This window comes from Salmo salar, chromosome 26, assembly GCF_965601325.2.
Source record: "Salmo salar chromosome 26, fSalSal1, whole genome shotgun sequence".
Classification (NCBI taxonomy): Eukaryota; Metazoa; Chordata; class Actinopteri; order Salmoniformes; family Salmonidae; genus Salmo; species Salmo salar.
In genome coordinates, this window is record NC_138316.1 from 45,035,194 (window position 1) to 45,058,066 (window position 22,873).

At 45.1% G+C, this 22,873-nt stretch overlaps 1 protein-coding gene across 3 annotated transcripts in view; it reads left to right on the top strand.

The window, feature by feature from the left end:
• Positions 1 to 22,034, top strand: part of LOC106593359 (leucine-rich repeat-containing protein 4C) — a 62,400-nt gene extending 40,366 nt beyond the window's left edge. For 2 of the 3 annotated variants that reach the window (XM_045708582.2, XM_045708581.2), the window contains exon 2: positions 16,809 to 22,034. In XM_045708582.2, coding sequence (XP_045564538.1) covers positions 16,836 to 18,701 — 1,866 coding nt within the window. In that variant the 5' untranslated portion in view covers positions 16,809 to 16,835 and the 3' untranslated portion in view covers positions 18,702 to 22,034. Of the gene's footprint in view, positions 1 to 15,482; positions 16,627 to 16,808 lie in introns of those variants that run through there. The other variant, XM_014184698.3, reaches the window with a different exon arrangement.
• The last annotated feature ends 839 nt before the right edge of the window (positions 22,035 to 22,873 follow it).

Here is a 22,873-nt window from a genome sequence, read left to right on the forward strand (position 1 = left end):
TACTCTCTGTTCCTGGAGAGTTGCTGGGTGATTTAACTAGCACACTGGTCTACTCTCCGGTCCTGGAGAGTTGCTGGGTGATTTAACTAGCACACTGGTCTACTCTCCGGTCCTGCAGAGTTGCTGGGTGATTTAACTAGCACACTGGTCTACTCTCCGGCCCTGGTGATTTGCTGGGTGATTTAACTAGCACACTGGTCTACTCTCTGTTCCTGGAGAGTTGCTGGGTGATTTAACTAGCACACTGGTCTACTCTCCGGCCCTGGTGATTTGCTGGGTGATTTAACTAGCACACTGGTCTACTCTCTGTTCCTGGAGAGTTGCTGGGTGATTTAACTAGCACAAATGTCTATTCTCTGTTCCTGGAGAGTTGCTAGGTGATTTAACTAGCACACTGGTCTACTCTCCGTTTCTGGATAGTTGCTGGGTGATTTAACTAGCACACTGGTCTACTCTCCGGTCCTGGAGAGTTGCTGGGTGATTTAACGAGCACACTGGTCTACTCTCCGGTCCTGGAGAGTTGCTGGGTGATTTAACTAGCACACTGGTCTACTCTCCGGTCCTGGAGAGTTGCTGGGTGATTTAACTAGCACACTGGTCTACTCTCCAGTCCTGGAGAGTTGCTGGTGTGACTTAACTAGCACACTGGCCTACTCTCTGTTCCTGGAGAGTTGCTGGGTGATTTAACTAGCACACTGGTCTACTCCCCCGGTCCTGGAGAGTTGCTGGGTGATTTAAGTAGCACACTGGTCTACTCTCTGTTCCTGGAGAGTTGCTGGGTGATTTAACCAGCACACTGGTCTACCCTCCGGTCCTGGAGAGTTGCTGGGTGATTTAACTAGCACACTGGTCTACTCTCCGGTCCTGGAGAGTTGCTAGGTGATTTAACTAGCACACTGGTCTACTCTCCGGTCCTGGAGAGTTGCTGGGTGATTTAACTAGCACACTGGTCTACTCTCCGGTCCTGGAGAGTTGCTGGGTGATATAACTAGCACACTGGTCTACTCTCCGGCCCTGGTGATTTGCTGGGTGATTTAACTAGCACACTGGTCTACTCTCTGTTCCTGGAGAGTTGCTGGGTGATTTAACTAGCACACTGGTCTACTCTCTGTTCCTGGAGAGTTGCTGGGTGATTTAACTAGCACACTGGTCTACTCTCTGTTCCTGGAGAGTTGCTGGGGGATTTAACTAGCACAAATGTCTATTCTCTGTTCCTGGAGAGTTGCTAGGTGATTTAACTAGCACACTGGTCTACTCTCTGTTTCTGGATAGTTGCTGGGTGATTTAACTAGCACACTGGTCTACTCTCCGGTCCTGGAGAGTTGCTGGGTGATTTAACTAGCACACTGGTCTACTCTCCAGTCCTGGAGAGTTGCTGGTGTGACTTAACTAGCACACTGGCCTACTCTCTGTTCCTGGAGAGTTGCTGGGTGATTTAACTAGCACACTGGTCTACTCCCCCGGTCCTGGAGAGATGCTGGGTGATTTAACTAGCACACTGGTCTACTCTCTGTTCCTGGAGAGTTGCTGGGTGATTTAACCAGCACACTGGTCTACCCTCCGGTCCTGGAGAGTTGCTGGGTGATTTAACTAGCACACTGGTCTACTCTCCGGCCCTGGAGAGTTGCTGGGTGATTTAACTAGCACACTGGTCTACTCTCCGGCCCTGGAGAGTTGCTGGGTGATTTAACTAGCACACTGGTCTACTCTCCGGTCCTGGTGAGTTGCTGGGTGATTTAACTAGCACACTGGTCTACTCTCCGGCCCTGGTGATTTGCTGGGTGATTTAACTAGCACACTGGTCTACTCTCTGTTCCTGGAGAGTTGCTGGGTGATTTAACTAGCACACTGGTCTACTCTCCGGTCCTGCAGAGTTGCTGGGTGATTTAACTAGCACACTGGTCTACTCTCCGGCCCTGGTGAGTTGCTGGGTGATTTAACTAGCACACTGCTCTACTCTCTTTTCCTGGAGAGTTGCTGGGTGATTTAACTAGCACACTGGTCTATTCTCTGTTCCTGGAGAGTTGCTAGGTGATTTAACTAGCACACTGGTCTAGTCTCCGTTTCTGGATAGTTGCTGGGTGATTTAACTAGCACACTGGTCTACTCTCCGGTCCTGGAGAGTTGCTGGGGGATTTAACTAGCACACTGTTCTACTCTCCAGTCCTGGAGAGTTGCTGGGTGATTTAACTAGCACACTGGCCTACTCTCTGTTCCTGAAGAGTTGCTGGGTGATTTAACTAGCACACTGGTCTACTCTCCGGTCCTGGAGAGTTGCTGGGTGATTTAAGTAGCACACTGCTCTACTCTCTGTTCCTGGAGAGTTGCTGGGTGATTTAACTAGCACACTGGTCTACTCTCCGGTCCTGGTGAGTTGCTGGGTGATTTAACTAGCACACTGGTCTACTCTCCGGTCCTGGTGAGTTGCTGGGTGATTTAACTAGCACACTGGCCTACTCTCTGTTCCTGAAGAGTTGCTGGGTGATTTAACTAGCACACTGGTCTACTCTCCGGTCCTGGAGAGTTGCTGGGTGATTTAAGTAGCACACTGCTCTACTCTCTGTTCCTGGAGAGTTGCTGGGTGATTTAACTAGCACACTGGTCCACTCTCCGGTCCTGGAGAGTTGCTGGGTGATTTAACTAGCACACTGGTCTACTCTCTGTTCCTGGAGAGTTGCTGGGTGATTTAACTAGCACACTGGTCTACTCTCCGGCCCTGGTGATTTGCTGGGTGATTTAACTAGCACACTGGTCTACTCTCTGTTCCCTGAGAGTTGCTGGGTGATTTAACTAGCACACTGGTCTACTCTCTGTTCCTGGAGAGTTGTTGGGTGATTTAAATAGGACAAATGTCTATTCTCTGTTCCTGGAGAGTTGCTAGGTGATTTAACTAGCACACTGGTCTAGTCTCCGTTTCTGGATAGTTGCTGGGTGATTTACTTAGCACACTGTTCTACTCTCCAGTCCTGGAGAGTTGCTGGGTGATTTAACTAGCACACTGGCCTACTCTCTGTTCCTGAAGAGTTGCTGGGTGATTTAACTAGCACACTGGCCTACTCTCTGTTCCTGAAGAGTTGCTGGGTGATTTAACTAGCACACTGGCCTACTCTCTGTTCCTGAAGAGTTGCTGGGTGATTTAACTAGCACACTGGTCTACTCTCCGGTCCTGGAGAGTTGCTGGGTGATTTAAGTAGCACACTGGTCTACTCTCCGGTCCTGGAGAGTTGCTGGGTGATTTAAGTAGCACACTGGTCTACTCTCTGTTCCTGGAGAGTTGCTGGGTGATTTAACTAGCACACTGGTCTACCCTCCGGTCCTGGAGAGTTGCTGGGTGTGAACCCTGTGTTTTTGTTGGTGAACATCAAGTTAAAGATGGAATATACTGTAGTTTGTTTATGCTTATTCATGAAATGTGTTATAAAATGAATGTTCCCTTATGAAAGATTACATTTACATTTAAGTCATTTAGCAGACGCTCTTATCCAGAGCGACTTACGAATTGGTGCATTCACCTTATGATATACAGTGGAACAACCACTTTACAATAGTGCATCTAAATCTTTTAAGGGGGGGGGGGGGGGGGGGTTAGAAGGATTACTTTATCCTATCCCAGGTATTCCTTAAAGAGGTGGGGTTTCAGGTGTCTCCGGAAGGTGGTGATTAACTCCGCTGTCCTGGCGTCGTGAGGGAGCTTGTTCCACCATTGGGGTGCCAGAGCAGCGAACAGTTTTGACTGGGCTGAGCGGGAACTGTGCTTCCTCAGAGGTAGGGAGGTTGGGAACGATGTTGTTGTGCCGTAAACATCCAGATTGATAGAGACACTCTCTTGGTCATCGTTATAGTATGGCTCCTACATGTGTTGAACCATATTTTTTGGGGTCACTTCATTCCACAGACACCCTTGGCAACCATGCCATAACTTCAGCAGAGGAGGCTGGTGGGAGGAGCAATAGGAGGACAGGCTCATTGTAATGGCTGGAATGGAATCAATGGAACCGTATCAGACACATCAAACATATGGAAACCACGTTTGACTCCGTTCCATTCCAGCTATTACAATGAGCCCATCTTCCTATAGGTCCTCCCACCAGCCTCCCCTGAACTCCAGAGAACTGTTTTCTATTATCCACTTGTCCCCATACCCATGGCTGTCCCTGTCTGAGAGAGTGCTACGCTGACATAGCCCAGATAATGCGTTTCCCACTTGTTATAGAATAGGTTTCACACACTAAACCCTCCACAAAGATTACGTTACTCACTGTGAGACTGATAAAAATGGTTTGTAGGGTGTTTTAAGGAATATTCTGTATAATTTAAATCTTGAAACAGATTACACGGTAATCCAATCCAGTTTATCCTCCTACACGTTTAGGGAACCCACACTCTTAGTTAACCCATTAAGTTGAAATCGGCTGCAACATTCTTGGTTGCTATCTTCGCTAGAGGGTCCCTTTTGACAGATATCCAGGATGTCAACCCTAAGCCTCAGGCCCCAACCTTATCTGTTCTTCTACAATTGGAAAAATAGGTGCTTTTATGATTTGGATACAACACCACTGGAAGCAACTGCAAACAAAAATGCTTAACCTAGTTCTATAATATACAAAATCTGAAAAGTATGTTGTTTATGATATGGATACAATACCACTAGAAGCAAATGCAAACAAAACACTTAACCTAGTTCTATAATGTACAAAATGTGAAAATGATGTCCTTTATGATGTGGATCGACAAAGCAACCATAAACAGCACCCTTAACCTAGTTCTATGAAGCAGTGAGAAGCACATAAAGGTAAATTATTTGTAATTTTAATTTGTAATGTATCAGACTGCAAGGGCAACGGGTACGGTATTTTAATCTAAAGAATTTCCCTAACAGATGCTCACGTAGTGCTCTTTAGTGAATGTTCAAGACGTTGAAATGTATTTTGATATTGCAAGCTTAAAGCACAGATCCAACCTCTTACTGATGTCTATATTTAGGAGACTGGTGGGTCAGAAAGAATAAAACAGGACCAAAATGGGTTTTGTAGTGCAGACCACACAGTAACCCTGAGGCCCCTATCACAACACTGCTTGACATCAGAGCACTGCATCACTCTGAATACTACCCACTCACCGGTCCAGTTACCATGACACATCCCACACTTCCATCCATGTCTGAGCCCATTTCAGCTTCTCCTCCATTCCTTGTGAAATGAAATACAAAACATGATTGATTTGGTGCATTAGCTTTTGTATTAGCTGACCGGGTCTTGCTACATGGTAGAAACAGGGATGGTATTGTCTGATAAAGCATGTTTGTCTATCATTAGCATCGAGACAAGAGGACTGTGTGTCTAGTGTACTTACACCTGAATGAAAATTAGACCATATTATACACTGAGTGGACAAAACATTAGTAACAGCTGCTTTTTCCATGACAGACTCACCAGGTGAAAGCTCTTATTGATGTCACTTGTTAAATCCACTTCAATCAGTGTAGATGAAGGGGAGGAGATGGGTTAAAGAAGGATTTTCAAGCCTTGAGACAATTGATACATGGATTGTGTATGTATGCCATTCAGAGGGTGAATGGGCAAGACAAAATATTTAAGGGCCTTTGAACGGGGTATGGTAGTAGGTGCGAGGTGCACCGGTTTGTGTCAAGAACTGCAACGCAGCTGGGTTTTCACGCTCAACAGTTTCCTGTGTGTATACAGAATGGTCCACCACCCAAAGGACATCCAGCCAACTTGACACAACCGTGGAAAGCATTGGAGTCAACATGGGCCAGCATCCCTGTGGAACGCTTTTAAATACCTTGGTAGAGTCCATGCCCTGACGAATTGAGGCTGTTCTGAGGGCAAAAGGGGCCCAACTAATGATCTGTACACTCAGTGTATACACACAATGATACATGAGACTTATCTGCCTTCATGTTGGTATAAATGATATTAATTTGGATGTAGATTCTACTGAAGTTAGTTGGTAGTATTGACGAGTCAGGAGATAACCGTCAGCTTTTCTGAGAGACAGTGATCTTTTCAGACTCCCACCACACATACATCATCAGATTTACCTCATCTAGGGTGTTGTGTTTTACCCAATCCATCTAGAGTCCTGTGTTTTACCCAATCCATCTAGAGTCCTGTGTTTTACCCAATCCATCTAGAGTCCTGTGTTTTACCCAATCCATCTAGAGTCCTGTGTTTTACCCAATCCATCTAGAGTCCTGTGTTTTACCCAATCCATCTAGAGTCCTGTGTTTTACCCAATCCATCTAGAGTCCTGTGTTTTACCCAATCCATCTAGAGTCCTGTGTTTTACCCAATCCATCTAGAGTCCTGTGTTTTACCCAATCCATCTAGAGTCCTGTGTTTTACCCAATCCATCTAGAGTCCTGTGTTTTACCCAATCCATCTAGAGTCCTGTGTTTTACCCAATCCATCTAGAGTCCTGTGTTTATTTTTGCTCAATCGTGTAAAATAGCAAGATGTTATCCTGTATTTTAAGCCTTATCCAGAATGAGAATTACATCAAAAATGAAATCCATTGGCTGAGGATTGTGTTGCACTATCTGACATAAAACAAAAAGGGGACAGTTTGATGAAAATGCTTCGAAAAAAGGTTAAAATACATGATTACGCAAAACACGTCATTATTTCAATCATTGTTGGCATTGTGTACGGACACTAATGTGGCACATTGCTTATCTTGTTTCATGCGTCAAATTAGTCTCAATCAGACAATCACATTATATTATTCACGCATATGAGAGCTGCTTGCTCCTTTTTTATGCTCTTGTGATCACAGCATCTTAAAATAGATCTCTTGTATACATGTCATGATCATGAGTACATTCCGCTACTTGTCTACAGCAGGGTTCCCTAACTGAATCTAGTTGATCCCTGGTCTACAGTCTGAGATCATGTACTGACGGCCTGCGGACTGAATCTAGTTGATCCCTGGTCTACAGTCTGAGATCATGTACTGACGGATAGCGGACTGAATCTAGTTGATCCCTGGTCTACAGTCTGAGATCATGTACTGACGGATAGCGGACTGAATCTAGTTGATCCCTGGTCTACAGTCTGAGATCATGTACTGACGGCCCGCGGGCTGAATCTAGTTGATCCCTGGTCTACAGTCTGAGATCATGTACTGACGGCCCGCGGGCTGAATCTAGTTGATCCCTGGTCTACAGTCTGAGATTATGGACTGTATGGTCTCTCAGTAATGTTTTGGGTTTCACATTGATTACATTGCTGAACTTTTGACCTTGCTTGCTATGCCAAACAAGTACTGTATGTAGATCTGTAATTAAAATCAAGCACACAAGTGAATACTTTGACTGTAGATGTACACAGATGTACTATCTCAATTTAACCAGTTTCTCACAGCAGGAAAATAATCCTGCATCAACAGGAAATAGCAGTTGTTATGTGGATTATAATTCAGGGATACTTTTGTAAGGGTTAACACATTTTTAGTTAGGATAAAGTCTGATACTTTAAAGTGGAAATTACAAACTTTAGAAGACCTTTTTAAATCTGGAATTTGCATTTCCTGTTGCCCAGGAAAATTCTCTGTGACAACACAGTGATCAAATGAAGAGAGCACTTCTCTATTAGACCATGTACTTTCATCACAGCGTCTTAAAATAGATCACCTTACCTCCCGACCCGACAAGCATAAAAAAACACCTGTTCCTAGCTAAATGTTCAGTGTTTTTTAATTCATTATTAGAAAAATGGTGAGTGTGAGAGCTTTCAAGGGATTCACTGTTTTCATGCACGGAAATATACAGTGGAGTCCAAAATGATTGGATCCCTTGGATAAAGTTGATAAAAGATAGACTTTATGAAATAAATTATACAAACACTGAGCTATACTACATGGCCAAAAGTATGTGGATTCAACTACACCTGTTGCTGACAGTGTATAAAATCGAGCACACAGCCATGCAATCTCCATAGACAGAAAATTGGAAGTTGAATGGCCTGTGCTGAAGAGCTCAGTGACTTTCAACGTGGCACGTCATAGGATGCCACCTTTCCAACAAGTCAGTTTATCACGTTTCTGCCCTGCTAGAACTACCCTGGTCAACTGTAAGTGCTGTTATTAGGAAGTGGAAATGTCTAGAAGCAACAACGGCTAAGCTGTGAAGTGGTAGGCCACACAAGCTCACAGACCGGGACCGCCGAGTGCTGAAGCGCGTAGTGTGTAAAAATCGTCTGTCCTGGGTTGCAACACTTACTACCGATTTCCAAACTATCTCTGGAAGCAACTTCAGCACAATAACTGTTTGTCAGGAGCAATGTTCCCTCTAATTCTTTCCAGCACTGAGCAAATTTCAGGTCTGCTGAGTGCAAACTTCTAGCTAGCGTTTACTGTGAACACTGAGGCTGTCCCCGCTTTATGTTACAGTAGCCATGTAGCCATCTAGGCTACTGTGGCTATTTGATCATAATGTAGGCCTACCAGAGTGGCCTACCATCGAAAACAATTGAGAAAATGAATCCCATAACATTTTAACATGGAAATAGCTGTTCTATCATTCAGCCTACAGTAGCAGCCAATGTGTGGTGTTTAATGTAGGCTTACCTTCCATGAGACTTTTAAAAAACCTGCAGGGCTTTACATTAACCTGTTTATCAACTTGTCCTTCAGTAGCAGCAGCTTGTATGTGAGTGGGTGTGCGTAGAGTCAGTGTAAATGTATGTGCATATTATGTGTGAGTGAGGAAATGATGGAGTGAGTGTTTGTGTGTGTGTTGGAGTGACAGTGCAAATACTGAAATAAAACGTCAATAAAGATATAAGGTAAACTTCTGTTGTTCGATGCAAGAAACCCTTTTACAAAATAAAATACATTATTATTCTCATACCATTATTAGAATCGAATCAGACAAATGATGCTACCCTCTGCCTATTGGCCACTTAGCTTATTCGAACCTGTCTCAAAATGCAACACTGCCCCTTTAAGTAAAAAAAAAGCTCTTTACCTGACTCACATTTCAAATATGTCTAGAAATGTATACATTTTGTGCTCTTGTAGGAAGCAATCACTCCCCCATTGCTGACTTCAAATGATCTATACCTGGGCTAATAACTCACTAACTAGCAAAGGATATCAACAAAATGTGCAGTTGTGGCTACATTCAGCTCTTGTGTTGATCAGGCAAAAAAAGAGCATCTACTCATGACTGCTCATGCTGTAAACACAGTCCAGTTCAAAATAAATGGCACAGATTCATATATGGCAGTGGTCTATTTGCATATAGGCCTACTGCAGCTCTGATTGTTTATGCCGCACTGGTCTGTGAAGAGTACGGGTTAAGTAGTGCGTGTCAATGTAACAGAATCCTACTCTGATACGTTCTGCCTACAACAAAATCTCTTGCATAGTCTGTTTTGTTTTGGTATGTTGCATTGAAAGTGGTTAATATTGCGTTGTTTAGATTACAATTGCAACAGTAAAAGGAAACGATAGTGTTAACAAGAAAAACTCTAGAACAGTGGTCACCAACCTTTTCTGAGTCAAGATCACTTTCTGAGTCAAAATGCAAGCCGAGAACTACCGCTCAGATTTTTTTTTTACGTGACTTAAAAAACATAAGCCTCCCAAGTGGTGCAGTGGTCTAAGGCACTGCATTGCAGTGCTTGAGGTGTCACTACAGACCCAGGTTCGATCCCAGGCTGTGTCAACTGGGAGATCCATGAGGTGGTGCACAATTGGCCCACCGTAGTCAGGGTTAGGGGAGGGGTTGGTTGGCTGGGATTTCCCTGGTCACATCGTGCTCTAGCGACTCCTTGTGGCGGGCCGGGCACTTGCAAGCTGACTTCTGCTCACTGTACAGTGTTTCCTCCAACATGTTGGTGTGGCTGGTTTCCGGGTTAAGTGACCAGTGTGCCAATAAGCAGTGCGGCTTGGCAGGGTCATGTTTCATGGGACGTATGTCTCTTGACCTTCACCTCTCCCGAGTCCGTAGGGGAGTTGCAGTGATGGGACAAGACTGTAACTACCAATTGGATAGCGGTAAAAAGTACACTAAAAATATATATTAAAAAAACAAGTCGTAAGCCTATGCACATTAACCAATAAACAGTATTGTAGCAATGAGGTTTGTGCAGTAAACTATAGGCCCAATACATTATCACTGCATACTGGCTTTGCTTGAATTGCCCTGCCAATGAATTGTTGTTCGAGCTATTTAAAAAAAATATATATTTGGATTATATTGAAGGCTATATGATCACACTAGTAATACATATGTTTGTTGTATTACTTGGAAGGCATAGCTAGCCTAGTGGTTAGACCATTGGACTAGTAACCGAAAGGTTGCAAGATCAAATCCCCGAGCTGACAAGGTACAAATCTGTTGTTCTGCCCCTGAACAAGGCAGTTAACCCACTGTTCCAATGCCGTCATTGAAAATAAGAATTTGTTCTTAACTGACTTGCCTAGTTAAATAAAGGTTAAAAATAAATAAAAAAATAGCTGAGTGAGCATACATTTAAATAATTAGCTTTTTTTATTTTACTGGGCTGATGGTGCCTGCATCCGATGGTCAGTCTCAGCGGAGGGAGAGAGGAGCAGACTGAGGGTCTGCCTCTCAACATCCCTCCTCTCTCCCTTTCCTCCACTGACACGGACCAAAAAGAGACACCGTGTTCCAGCTGATGGCAAAACTGGAGTCTCACCGCATTATTTCTGCCTCGTGCACAAATTCATGTTGTTACTCCTATGAACAGAGAAAGTGAAATATTCCTGGATATTAAAAAAGACCCAAGCCGCTAATAATAACAACAACACAAGCCTATAGATACACTTTCCTACCCGTTCATTACTACTGCACTGCTTGTTGTAGCGCTGAGTGGAAATAGGAAGAATACACATTTTAGGGCTTATAAAAGTGTTGAATACAAAGTGTTGACAGTGCTGAGTAAGAAGTTAAACATGAACTCAGTCATAAAAACAGCAGCTCTTTGCTGTATTCATTGACAGTTTCTAGATGGTTTAAAACATGTTGAAGTCTCACAGTATCAACTCTGCTGTAGCTTTCTTTTCTGCCTGATACGTTACTACAGATATGGTCATCTGAGCCATCCCATTGGCCAGCGGTAGGCCTATAGTGCACTTGATTTGCTCCCTGGGCCTGCCAGGAAGACAGAGTTTGTACCTTCAGCCCGAGACTAATAAATGGTTTAGTTTCTACAGAAATGTTTGGCAATCAACTAGGAATGCCTTGGAGATCGACCAGTTGATCGCGATCGACCAGTCGGTGACCACTGCTCTAGAAAGTTGAGTGTAGTTCAGTCTCGTGCTTCTCTCTGTGGGCTGATATTTCCGCGAGGCAGTCTTTCAGACGGAACATTGGTCAGGAGCTTCATGAAATGGGTATCCATGGCTGGAGTGGTATAAAGCTCACTGGAGCAGTGGAAACGCGTTCTCTGGAATGATGACTCATGCCTCACCATCTAGCAGTCCGACGGACAAATCTGTGTTTGGCGGATGCCAGAAGAACGCTACCTGCCCCAATGCATAATGCCAACTGTAACGTTTGGTGGAGGAGGAATAATGTTCTGGAGCTGTTTTTCATGGTTTGAGCTAGCCCCCTTAGTTCCAGTGAAGGGAAGTCTTAACGCTACAGCATACAATGAATGACATTCTAGACGATTCTGTGCTTTCAACTTTGTGGCTACAGTTTGGGTAATGTCCTTTCCTGTTTCAGCATGACAATGCCCCCATGCACAACGCGAGGTCCATACAGACATTTACCAAGTACCAGGACATTTTAGCCAACAACCTGGTTGCCTCTGCCAGGAGGCTGAAACTTGGCTGCAAGTGGATCTTCCAGCAAGACAATAACCCCAAGCACACATCAAAATCCACAAAGAAATTGCTTATTGACCACAAAATCAACATTTTGCAATGGCCGTCTCAGTCTTCGGACTTGAACCCGATTGAAAACCTTGGTTTGAATTGAACAGGGCAGTCCGTAAAGCGCAGACGAAGGATATCAAAGATCTGGAAAGATTCTATATGGAGGAATGTCTACGATCCCTCCCAATGTGTTTACTAATCTCACAAAACATTTTTGAAAAGGATCAGTGTCGTTATCCTCACAAGGAGACGGTGCTGGAGTATTGAAAACAGGGGAGGATGCTGGAGTATTGAAAACAGGGGAGGGTGCTGGAGTATTGAAAACAGGGGAGGGTGTTGGAGTATTGAAAACAGGGGAGGGTGCTGGAGTATTGAAAACAGGAGAGGATGCTGGAGTATTGAAAACAGGGGAGGGTGTTGGAGTATTGAAAACAGGGGAGGGTGCTGGAGTATTGAAAACAGGGGAGGGTGCTGGAGTATTGAAAACAGGGGGGGTGTTGGAGTATTGAAAACAGGGGAGGGTGCTGGAGTATTGAAAACAGGGGAGGGTGCTGGAGTATTGAAAACAGGGGAGGGTGCTGGAGTATTGAAAACGGGAGGATGCTGGAGTATTGAAAACAGGGGAGGGTGTTGGAGTATTGAAAACAGGGGAGGGTGCTGGAGTATTGAAAACAGGGGAGGGTGCTGGAGTATTGAAAACAGGGGGGTGTTGGAGTATTGAAAACAGGGGAGGGTGCTGGAGTATTGAAAACAGGGGAGGGTGCTGGAGTATTGAAAACAGGGGAGGGTGCTGGAGTATTGAAAACAGGGGACGATGCCGGAGTATTGAAAACAGGGGAGGATGCTGGAGTATTGAAAACAGGGGAGGGTGCAGGAGTATTGAAAACAGGGGAGGATGCTGGAGTATTGAAAACAGGGGAGGGTGCTGGAGTATTGAAAACAGGGGAGGGTGCTGGAGTATTGAAAACAGGGGAGGATGCTGGAGTATTGAAAACAGGGGAGGATGATAGAGTATTGAAAACGGGAGGATGCTGGAGTATTGAAAACAGGGGAGGGTGCTGGAGTATTGAAAACAGGGGAGGGTGCTGGAGTATTGAAAACTGCGGAGGGTGCTGGAGTATTGAAAACGGGAGGGTGCTGGAGTATTGAAAACGGGAGAGGGTGCTGGAGTATTGAAAACAGGGGAGGGTGCTGGAGTATTGAAAACGGGAGGATGCTGGACTATTGAAAACAGGGGAGGGTGCTGGAGTATTGAAAACGGGAGGGTGCTGGAGTATTGAAAATGGGAGAGGGTGCTGGAGTATTGAAAACAGGGGAGGGTGCTGGAGTATTGAAAACAGGGGAGGGTGCTGGAGTATTGAAAACGGGAGAGGGTGCTGGAGTATTGAAAACAGGGGAGGGTGCTGGAGTATTGAAAACGGGGGAGGGTGGTTTGAGGGTGGTTTGATGAGCATGAAAATTATTTAAACCATATTCCATGGCCGTTTCAGTCACCTGATCTCAACCCAATTGAACACGTATGGGAGATTCTGGAGAGGCATCTGAAACAGCATTTTCCACCACCATCAACAAAACACCAAATGATGGAAGTTCTCGAAGAATGGTGTCGCATTCCTCCAATAAGGTTCCAGACACTTGTAGAATCTATGCCACGGTGCATTGAAGCTGTTCTGGCAGCTCGTGGTGGCCCAACTCCCTATTATTAGAAGACACTTTATGTTGGTTGTTTATTTTATTTTGGCAGTTACCTGTATATTATTACCCAACAGAAACTATTCTGAGTCAATGCTTTTGTCACCATTGGTGTTTTTCCATAGGCTTTCCTCCCTGCAATCAGCCTTTAAAGCGATGAGGTTCTATGCAGAGTGGTTGTAGCATGATGCCGGCTTGACAAAACGAACCCCTGCCTGATTCCGTCTGACATGCACTTAACAAAACACCATAGCATCAACATAACAACCTACATTGTTACCCAACAGAAACTATTCTGCGTCAATGCTTTTGTCACCATTCGTGTTTTTCCATAGGCCTCCCTCCCTGCAATCAGCCTTTAAAGCGATGAGGCTGCTATGCAGAGTGGATGTAGCGTAATGCCGGCTTGACAAAACGAACCCCTGCTAGGCCGTGGCCTGATTCCGTCTGACGCCCCCAGTGGAAGTGTCTCTTGGCGCCCTTCTCACACCGCTCTGGAGTGGCATCTCTGCTGGTGCTAACCACTTTCACAGGGGCATATTTAGAGATTCATTTCCCACTGATTAAATCACCCACTCGGCCACGCTGGAAAATGCATTTCCACATCGCTTCACAATTTTCACCGTTTAGAAAACACCTGTCAAAACAGAGTCGTTTTCTTTGCCTCTGGGTCCCTCTGAAAGAGACGATTGCTGATATGACTTGAGTTAGAAAAGCTGAGGAGAGATGAGAATGTTTAAGGGCCTTGAAAAATCTTGTTCACTTTTATATTTGACATAACGAGTATCGCTCGTGTATTGTGAGTAGAAACATGTTCGGAATGTGCTAATATATTTTCCTCTACAACTCTATCTATTATATTACACATTTTACTCTCTCATGGTGAATGATGTTGTTATATCAGGAGAATATTAGACATAGTTTGTTATGGTGGAAAACAGTGCGTTCGGAAAGTATTCGGACCCCTTGACTTTTTCTACAATTTGTTACGTTACAGAATTATTCTAAAATTGATTCAATATTATTTTCCCTCATCAATCTAAACACAATACCCCATGACGACATGGCAAAAACAGTTTAGACATTTTTGCCATTTTAATTTAAAAAGAAAATGGAAATATCACATTTACATAAGTATTCAGACCCTGTACTCAGTACTTTGTTGAAGCGCCTTTGGCAGCGATTACAGCCTTGATTCTTCTTGGGTATAACGCTACAAGCTTGGCACACCTGTATTTGGGGAGTTTCTCGCATTCTTCTCTGCAGATCCTCTCAAGCTCTGTCAGGTTGGATGGGGAGCGTCGCTGCACAGCTATTTTCAGGTCTTTCCAGAGATGTTCGATCGGGTTCAAGTTCGGGCTCTGGCTGGGCCACTCAAGGACATTCAGAGACTCGTCCCAAAGCCACTCCTGTGTTGTCTTGGCTGTGTGCTTAGGGTTGTTATCCCATTGGAAGGTGAACCTTCGCCCATGTCTGAGGTCCTGAGTGCTCTGGATCGTCAAGGGTCTCTATGTACTTTGCTTCGTTCATCTTTCCCTCGATCCTGAACACTCTCCCAGTCCCTGCCTCTGAAAAATATTCCCACAGCATGATGCTGCCACCACCATGCTTCACCGTAGGGATGGTGCCAGGTTTCTTCCAGATGGGAGGCTTGGGATTCAGGGCAAAGAGTTCAATCTTGGTTTCTTCAGACCAGATAATCTTGTTTATCATGGTCTGAGTCCTTTCGGTGCCTTTTGGCAAACTCCTAGCGGCTGTCATGTGCCTTTTATTGAGGAGTGGCTTCCGTCTGGCAACTCTACCATAAAGGCCTGATTGGTGGAGTGCTGCAGAGATGGTTGTCCTTCTGGAAGGTTCTCCCATCTCCAGAGAGGAACTCTGGAGCTCTGTCAGAGTGACAATTGGGTTTTTGGTCACCTCCCTGACCAAGGCCCTTCTTCCACGATTGCTCTTCCAGGAAGAGTCTTGGTGGTTCCAAACTTCTTCCATTTATGAATGATGGAGGCCACTGTATTATTCGGGACCTTCAATGCTGCAAAAATATTTTGGTACCCTTCTACAGATCTGTGCCTCTACACAATCCTGTCTCGGAGCTCTACGGACAATTCCTTCGACCTCATGGCTTAGTTCTTGCTTTGACGTGCACTGCCATCTATGGGACCTTATATAGACATGTCTGTGCCTTTGCAAATCATGTCCAATCAATTCAATTTCCCACAGATGGACTCCAATCAAGTTGTAGAAACATCTTAGGGATGATCAATGGAAACAGGATGCACCTGAGCTCGATTTTGAGTCTCATAGTTAAGAGTTTGAATACTTATGTAAATAAGGTATTTCTGTAATTGTATTTTTATACATTTGCAAAAATGTCTTAAAACCTGTTTTTGCATTGTCATTTAGGGTATTGTGTATAGATTGATGAGGATAAAATATAATTTAATCAATTTTAGAATAAGGCTGTAATGTAACAAAATGTGGAAAAAGAGAAGGGGTCTGAATACTTTCCGAATGCACCGTTTGTTGTTATATCAGAATAATATTAGACATTGTTTCAACACCAGTACCATCTCTGTTGTTGACTTATTTCTAAGCTGGTAGACACGTCCTCCTCTAAAAACATTTATTGTGAGAAGTGAAATTCATCTAATTTTTGAGACTGAAAAAACAGTCAGTTTTTTGACCAGTTTGTTACAGCACTTTGTGACAAATCAATTTATAAAATGAAGTATACAACAAGAGAGAAATTGACTGACTGGTTATATTGTCTTATTGCAGATGTACAGATGAATAATTAACTTCCCAGGTTAGGACCTGAATGACAACTATTTGTATGTATTTATTGATGAGAGAGGAAAGTTCATATGGGAGTTAGACGCTGAGTTTTTCAGTTCTGTTGCCTGTTGATGACTGGCATCAAGCCTGTCCTGGGGAGTCCTGATATCCCTGACTGCTCTAATGCTCCACAGATGGACAGTGTTTATGATGACTATCTAGGATGAGTGAACATCCATCCATCCATCCCCAATGATAAGGCAACTACATTTCACCGTCTCTCTTCCTCATGTAGGTCATTATCCCAGGCATGTGCATTGAGCACAGACAGTATGGTGTCCCTTCAATAGACTTTATACACATAAAAAGAAGTGGCATTACCCATAATTACCTTCTGTTCTGCATCTAGTTTTCTTTGCTTGTCCACTGCCTAATCTGTTGTACTTTTCTCTCTTCTCTTTACAATATTTCAGAGAGGACCACCAGCCACTGAACTATGAATGCTGATCACAATGATCTCCTCCCTCCAGCACCAGACAATGAGAGATCTTAGGCTGAGGGGGGCTCGGTCCTATCCCCTCTTCGTGCTGCTGTTGGCCCTCCAGATCCTGGCGGTGGCCGGCCTGGTGCGTGCCCAGACCTGCCCCTCTGTCTGCTCCTGCAGCAACCAGTTCAGCAAGGTGATCTGCACCCGCCGGAGCCTGCGCGATGTCCCCGACGGCATCTCAACCAACACACGTTACCTGAACCTGCAGGACAACCTCATCCAGGTGATCAAGGTGGACAGCTTCAAGCATCTACGGCACCTGGAAATCCTGCAGCTGAGCAAGAACCACATCCGCAACATCGAGATTGGCGCCTTCAATGGCCTGGCCAGTCTCAACACCCTGGAGCTGTTCGACAACCGTCTCACCACCATCCCCAATGGGGCCTTCGAGTACCTCTCCAAGCTCAAGGAGCTGTGGCTAAGGAACAACCCCATCGAGAGCATCCCGTCGTACGCCTTCAACCGGGTCCCCTCGCTGCGAAGACTGGACCTGGGAGAGCTCAAGCGGCTCTCTTACATCTCAGATGGAGCCTTCCAGGACCTCAGCAACCTGCGCTACCTGAACCTGGGCATGTGCAACCTCAAGGAGATCCCCAACATCCTACCCTTGGTCAGGCTGGAGGAGCTAGAGATGTCAGGGAACCAGATCTCTGTCATAGGGCCTGGCTCTTTCGCAGGGCTGGCGAACTTGCAGAAGCTGTGGATGATGCACGCTCAGATCCAGACCATCGAGAGGAACTCCTTCGACGATCTCCAGTCCCTGGTGGAGCTCAACCTGGCCCACAACAACCTCACCCTGCTGCCCCACGACCTCTTCACCCCCCTGCACCGCCTGGAGAGAGTCCATCTGCACCATAACCCGTGGAACTGTAACTGTGACATCCTGTGGCTTAGCTGGTGGCTGAAGGAGACAGTGCCTGCCAACACCAGCTGCTGTGCCCGCTGCCACACCCCAGCCAGCTACAGGGGTCGCTACATCGGCGAGCTAGAGCACAGCTACTTCCAGTGCGATGTGCCTGTCATCGTGGAGCCGCCGGCGGATCGCAACGTCACAGAGGGCATGGCGGCTGAGCTCAAGTGCAGGACGAGCTCGTTGACCTCGGTCAGCTGGCTCACCCCCAACGGGTCTCTGGTGACCCACGGGGCGTACAAGGTGCGCCTGGCCGTCCTCAACGACGGGACGTTGAACTTCACCACCGTCACCATGCAGGACACGGGGACTTACACCTGCATGGTGAGCAACACGGCGGGCAACATCTCCGCCTCGGCTGTGCTCAACGTTACCTCGGTGGAGAACAGCGGCGTCACCTACTTCACCACAGTCACCGTGGAGACCACAGAGACAGTAGACGACAGCCAGACTCCTGCTCTTCCACCGATTGGCTGGGTATCATCTTCGACCACCAGGGGGCCTCCGGTCCAGACCAGGACCACAGAGCGGACCTACACCGTCTCTGTTCTGGACCTGGATGGGGAGGGGGACCGCGGCTTGGAGGAGGTGATGAAGACCACCAAGATCATCATCGGCTGCTTCGTGGCCATCACGCTCATGGCCGCCGTCTTGCTGGTCATTTTCTACAAGATGAGGAAGCAGAACCACCAGCAGGACCCCGATGGCCCCGCCTCATCAATGGAGGTCATCACAGTGGAGGAGGAGCTCGCCGGTGTTGCTGCCATGGAGACCCACTTACACCTGCCTCCATTGGAGCATTACAACCATTACAACACTTACAGGAGCACCTACCACCACTCCCACACACAGGAACCTTTACTGATTCAAGCCAGCTCAAAAGACAATGTGCAAGAGACCCAAATTTGATTGAGATTCACTAGAGGAATCCGATATCAGCTATCTCATACAGGAAGTATCATGGACAGAAGGGTAAGGATTAGTGTGGGAATGACTTGACACTGACTTGACTGATGATGTTAACGATCAAATGGATCAACATCTTTCAAAATGTGTGTGCTATTTGAAAAAGTGTCTTTACAAAACAGAAATTATTTATTTAAAAAAATATATGTCTAGTGGCTAAATCAAGAAAAACAAATCTGAATGAGCTTTTTAGCTCCAATTTTATTTCACCTCTGTGTGATGTTGGGGGAAGAATGGTTCACTGCAAACTCATCTACTTAAATGAATTCTCTACATTCAAACCATGTTCGGATCCTTTCCAAATATGAGTGCAGCAACAGAATAGATTAACACAGCTTCCATTTGACGATAGGGCCATTTCAGATGAAAATATAATACTGCCTTGTTTGAGAATTTTTATCAAAATGTTTGAAGGTCATTATAATATCCCAGATGCCCTGGTGTTTTCCTTATTCCTTTGGATATATTCACAGCCCTCGCATATTATCACAGCTACATTACATAAAACTGATGAAGAGGGAGGATCCTCATATTACACTGTACCCTTCCTGTCACTCAAATTAGATGACATACAGATGTTCCCATGACTTGGCTGTTAATGAAATGAGCAATGAGGCCAACATGCCTCGGGAACCAGACGGCCAAATGACTGAACATGCATTTTCCCGGCTCCTAATCAACAACTATACATCCTTGACTTAAATTAAGATGAAGGTCTCTCCCCCCCCTCGCTCCCTCGCTCCTTCCCCTCTCCTATCACACTCTCGCTCTCTTCTCTCTCTCCCTCCTCTCACACTGTATCTCTTTCACTCTATCACTCTCCACCTCCTACCTCCGCTCTCTCTTTTCTCCTCTCTCTCTCTCTCTCTCTCTCTCTCTCTCGCTCTCATTCTTCCACTCCCTCTCCTTCACCTCTCATCCTACTCTCTCCCTCCCCTTTCTCCTTTGCTCATCCTCCTCTCTTACACTCTCCTCTCTCTTCTCCTCTCTCTCTCTCTCTCTCTCTTTCTCTGGCACATTCATCTCTCCTCTCGACATATCTCATTTGTCTCTCTTTAGACATGGGGAGAATGGCAGTGCAGCAGAAGATGTGGGAGAATGAAGGGGAGGCTCCACGGCCCTACGGTAATGTGTTAATGATCTAGATCAGCAGCACTGTCGCGTTACCTTGGTATCACCCTAGGGTCACAGACGCTCGTGGGCTGATAGCCCGTCTGTTAGCACAGATAAAGCTTGCATGTAATTCAGCGTGACCCTGGTCGGCCAACACAGGGGGCTAACCGTCTGTACTGTCAGTTTGTAGTAAACAGGGAGGTGTAATCGCTCATTAAACTGCATCAGCAGTCCATTTGTAGGCTTCTAGATGAGCTAGATGAGAAATTGATACAGCAAACAGCTTGAAAACTCCAACCCGTATCCCTTTACACAGCAGCTAATGGAGAAGCTAGTCTTCTGATTTCTGAGAGGTTCCTACTCTGATCTTCTCGGCCATGTTTGTCAGAGAAAATACACAAGCCAAGGCCTTTTGATGGCGCCTCTCTCATCGTCCATCTATCACAACACTGCCTTGTCTTTTCTCTGCTCTGTTTACACGGTGCATTTCATTTGGTAGTTGAGTGAAGGAGGGAGGAAGGGAGGGAATGAGGAAAGGAGGGAGGGGTTTGGCCCATGATGGCCATGGGGGCAGATATTGAAGATGTGACGCAATAGCAGTGAAAAACAGATAAGGAATGAAGAGGCGCAGAAATAGCCGACGGACAGTCGCCATGGAAACACGGACCTTGTGTGGAGCGTGAGGAGGAGCAGATATGCCAGGGCTGTTGTCCCGGAGCTAACAACTGCCGCTTAACTTTACAATACAATTCCGCAAAATCCACTGTTAGATTGCAGGCTAAAGTGTCTCGGTCAATTACAGCGGCACGGAGTTATGCTTCAGTTGTATCCACTAAGGTAACACGACTGCGTTGACGAAGAGAATGTTTGGTACGACAGGCAGCACTATACCAAAGCAGCTACTTAGGGACACATTTGGTTTGCATCATAGCAGGGCACAGCCAGTTGTCATTAGCTGACATGCAGTAAGCGGCCATGACTGCTTGTGTCATGCTTATGACAATACGAAGATAAAGAAAGTCTCACACTCCATATTATTCTCCTGACAATTGAATGGGTAAACATGACCTTTTCAATATCAGGTGGTGCTGTGGCTCAGGCACTAGAGCATGGCGCTCGCAACACACCAAGGTTCTAAGTTTGATTCTCGCTGGTGCCACCCATATGTAAAATGTATGCAAATCCCTTTGGATAAAAGTGTCTGCTAAATGGCATATATTACTATTGTGTTAGTATCTCCAACTGGCATCCAAATAGACTGGATTGACTCAATACAGACATTAGTGCTCAGTGTGAAAGTCATAGGCATTTGATGTTTGGGTATATGAACCTGTTTTTAGTATGTACTGAGCATTACGCCAGTTGTTCATAATAAAGAAATTGCATATACAGAATCATTCATTCAGCACTTAAGCATCCATATCCATTAAACATGTATCTCTGACAAGGCCATTCTGATCTATTCACTAGTTATATCTGTATATAACTTGTTGCTTGGAGTCGTCAAACAGCACATGGATACAGCAGCAGTAGATTCTGTTCCTGTCCGGTCCAGTCTCCGGTCCAGTCCAGTCTCACATGCAAGGGATGTTCATATCATCTATAGCCAAGGTTGACCATTCTTTCCCCATCTAGTGATTCCTTTTCAATACTTTCAATTCCTTTTCAATACTTTCAATTCCTTTTCAATGCTTTCAATTCCTTTTCAATGCTTTCAATTCCTTTTCAATGCTTTAGGTGGCTGAATGCTTGACCTTTGACAGTATAGTCTACAGCCAATAAGGCGGTGAGAGATTCATTTCTATGTGGAGCTGGTGATTGGTTTATTGTGTGTTGTTCTGCCAACTGTCCATCTATGGGAGGTTACAGTATTGGGGGTTTTGTCCCTTCTCTCATTTTCTGAGAGAATGCTCCTCAAGTGGTACATTTATACGAGACGTATTTTCAAAATAACATGCAAAAAAAAAAAGATTTTCACATCAAAATTTTACATGTGCTTATGGATTCAAATGTAAAGAGAGAGAATGTGAGAGACTGAGGAGTCAAACGGGTGTCTCCGTTAGCATCCTTCCCATACCTCTCAAGGAATACAGCGTACATTTATTATACCAGAGATTGTAGTTCATACATAAACACCAATAAAACATAGCTGTTTTTCCAGTATCTTGTGCAGTGCTTTTCATCATATTTTGCACTGTAAAGGAAAGTGTATACTGTTGCTACCTCACATTCCAACCAAGGTGCATGAATTTAGGAACAGACTGGAAACTGTACTGTGGGAGGTATTCAGACACTTCAATGGGAAATGATTCTGTATTGTCAGAAATCAACACAGCAGTACAACTTTCATCAGGGTACGTGTTGTGTATTGTTAAACCACCCTGCTAAAGGCTGTGATGCAGAAAGACAAACATTTTCTATTGAACTTCCATTGTCCTTCAAGAGGGACTGAATATCTGTCACACACCCATGATATGCCTTGACACAGGCAAATAAGCTTCTCTCTCTCTTTCTATCTTTCTCTCTTCACTCACTCTCCCTCCCTCCATCTCTCTCTCACACACACACACAAACACACACACTCACACACAAACACTAATTTTTAATTTGCAGCTCCTTGAATTTGGTCGATTTATAGTAGAGCGTGCTGATGCAGAATTTAATTAGAGAAAAATGAATTGGAAAGAATAATTCCTCGCACCGGAGGAGCTTGTTTTATGAGGTCACAGGAAGGATGCAGATCTTATTAATAGAAAGAGGAAGTGCTCTTTTGACAGTGTTGCCAAATATAGACGCTTTCGCTCCCTCCATTGGCTAATTCTTCTCAATCTGAGAGGCAAATTCTCCTGTAACTGGCTGACTATTTCTTCACTCTGCACACTATAGAATACTTCTCCGGTGGGGGTTGCTATTTTATATTTATGCAAATACACTTCGGCATCACACAGTATTACTATAGGTCTGATGTACTGCTGCTTTGATTAGGGTGAGTATTGGTAAAG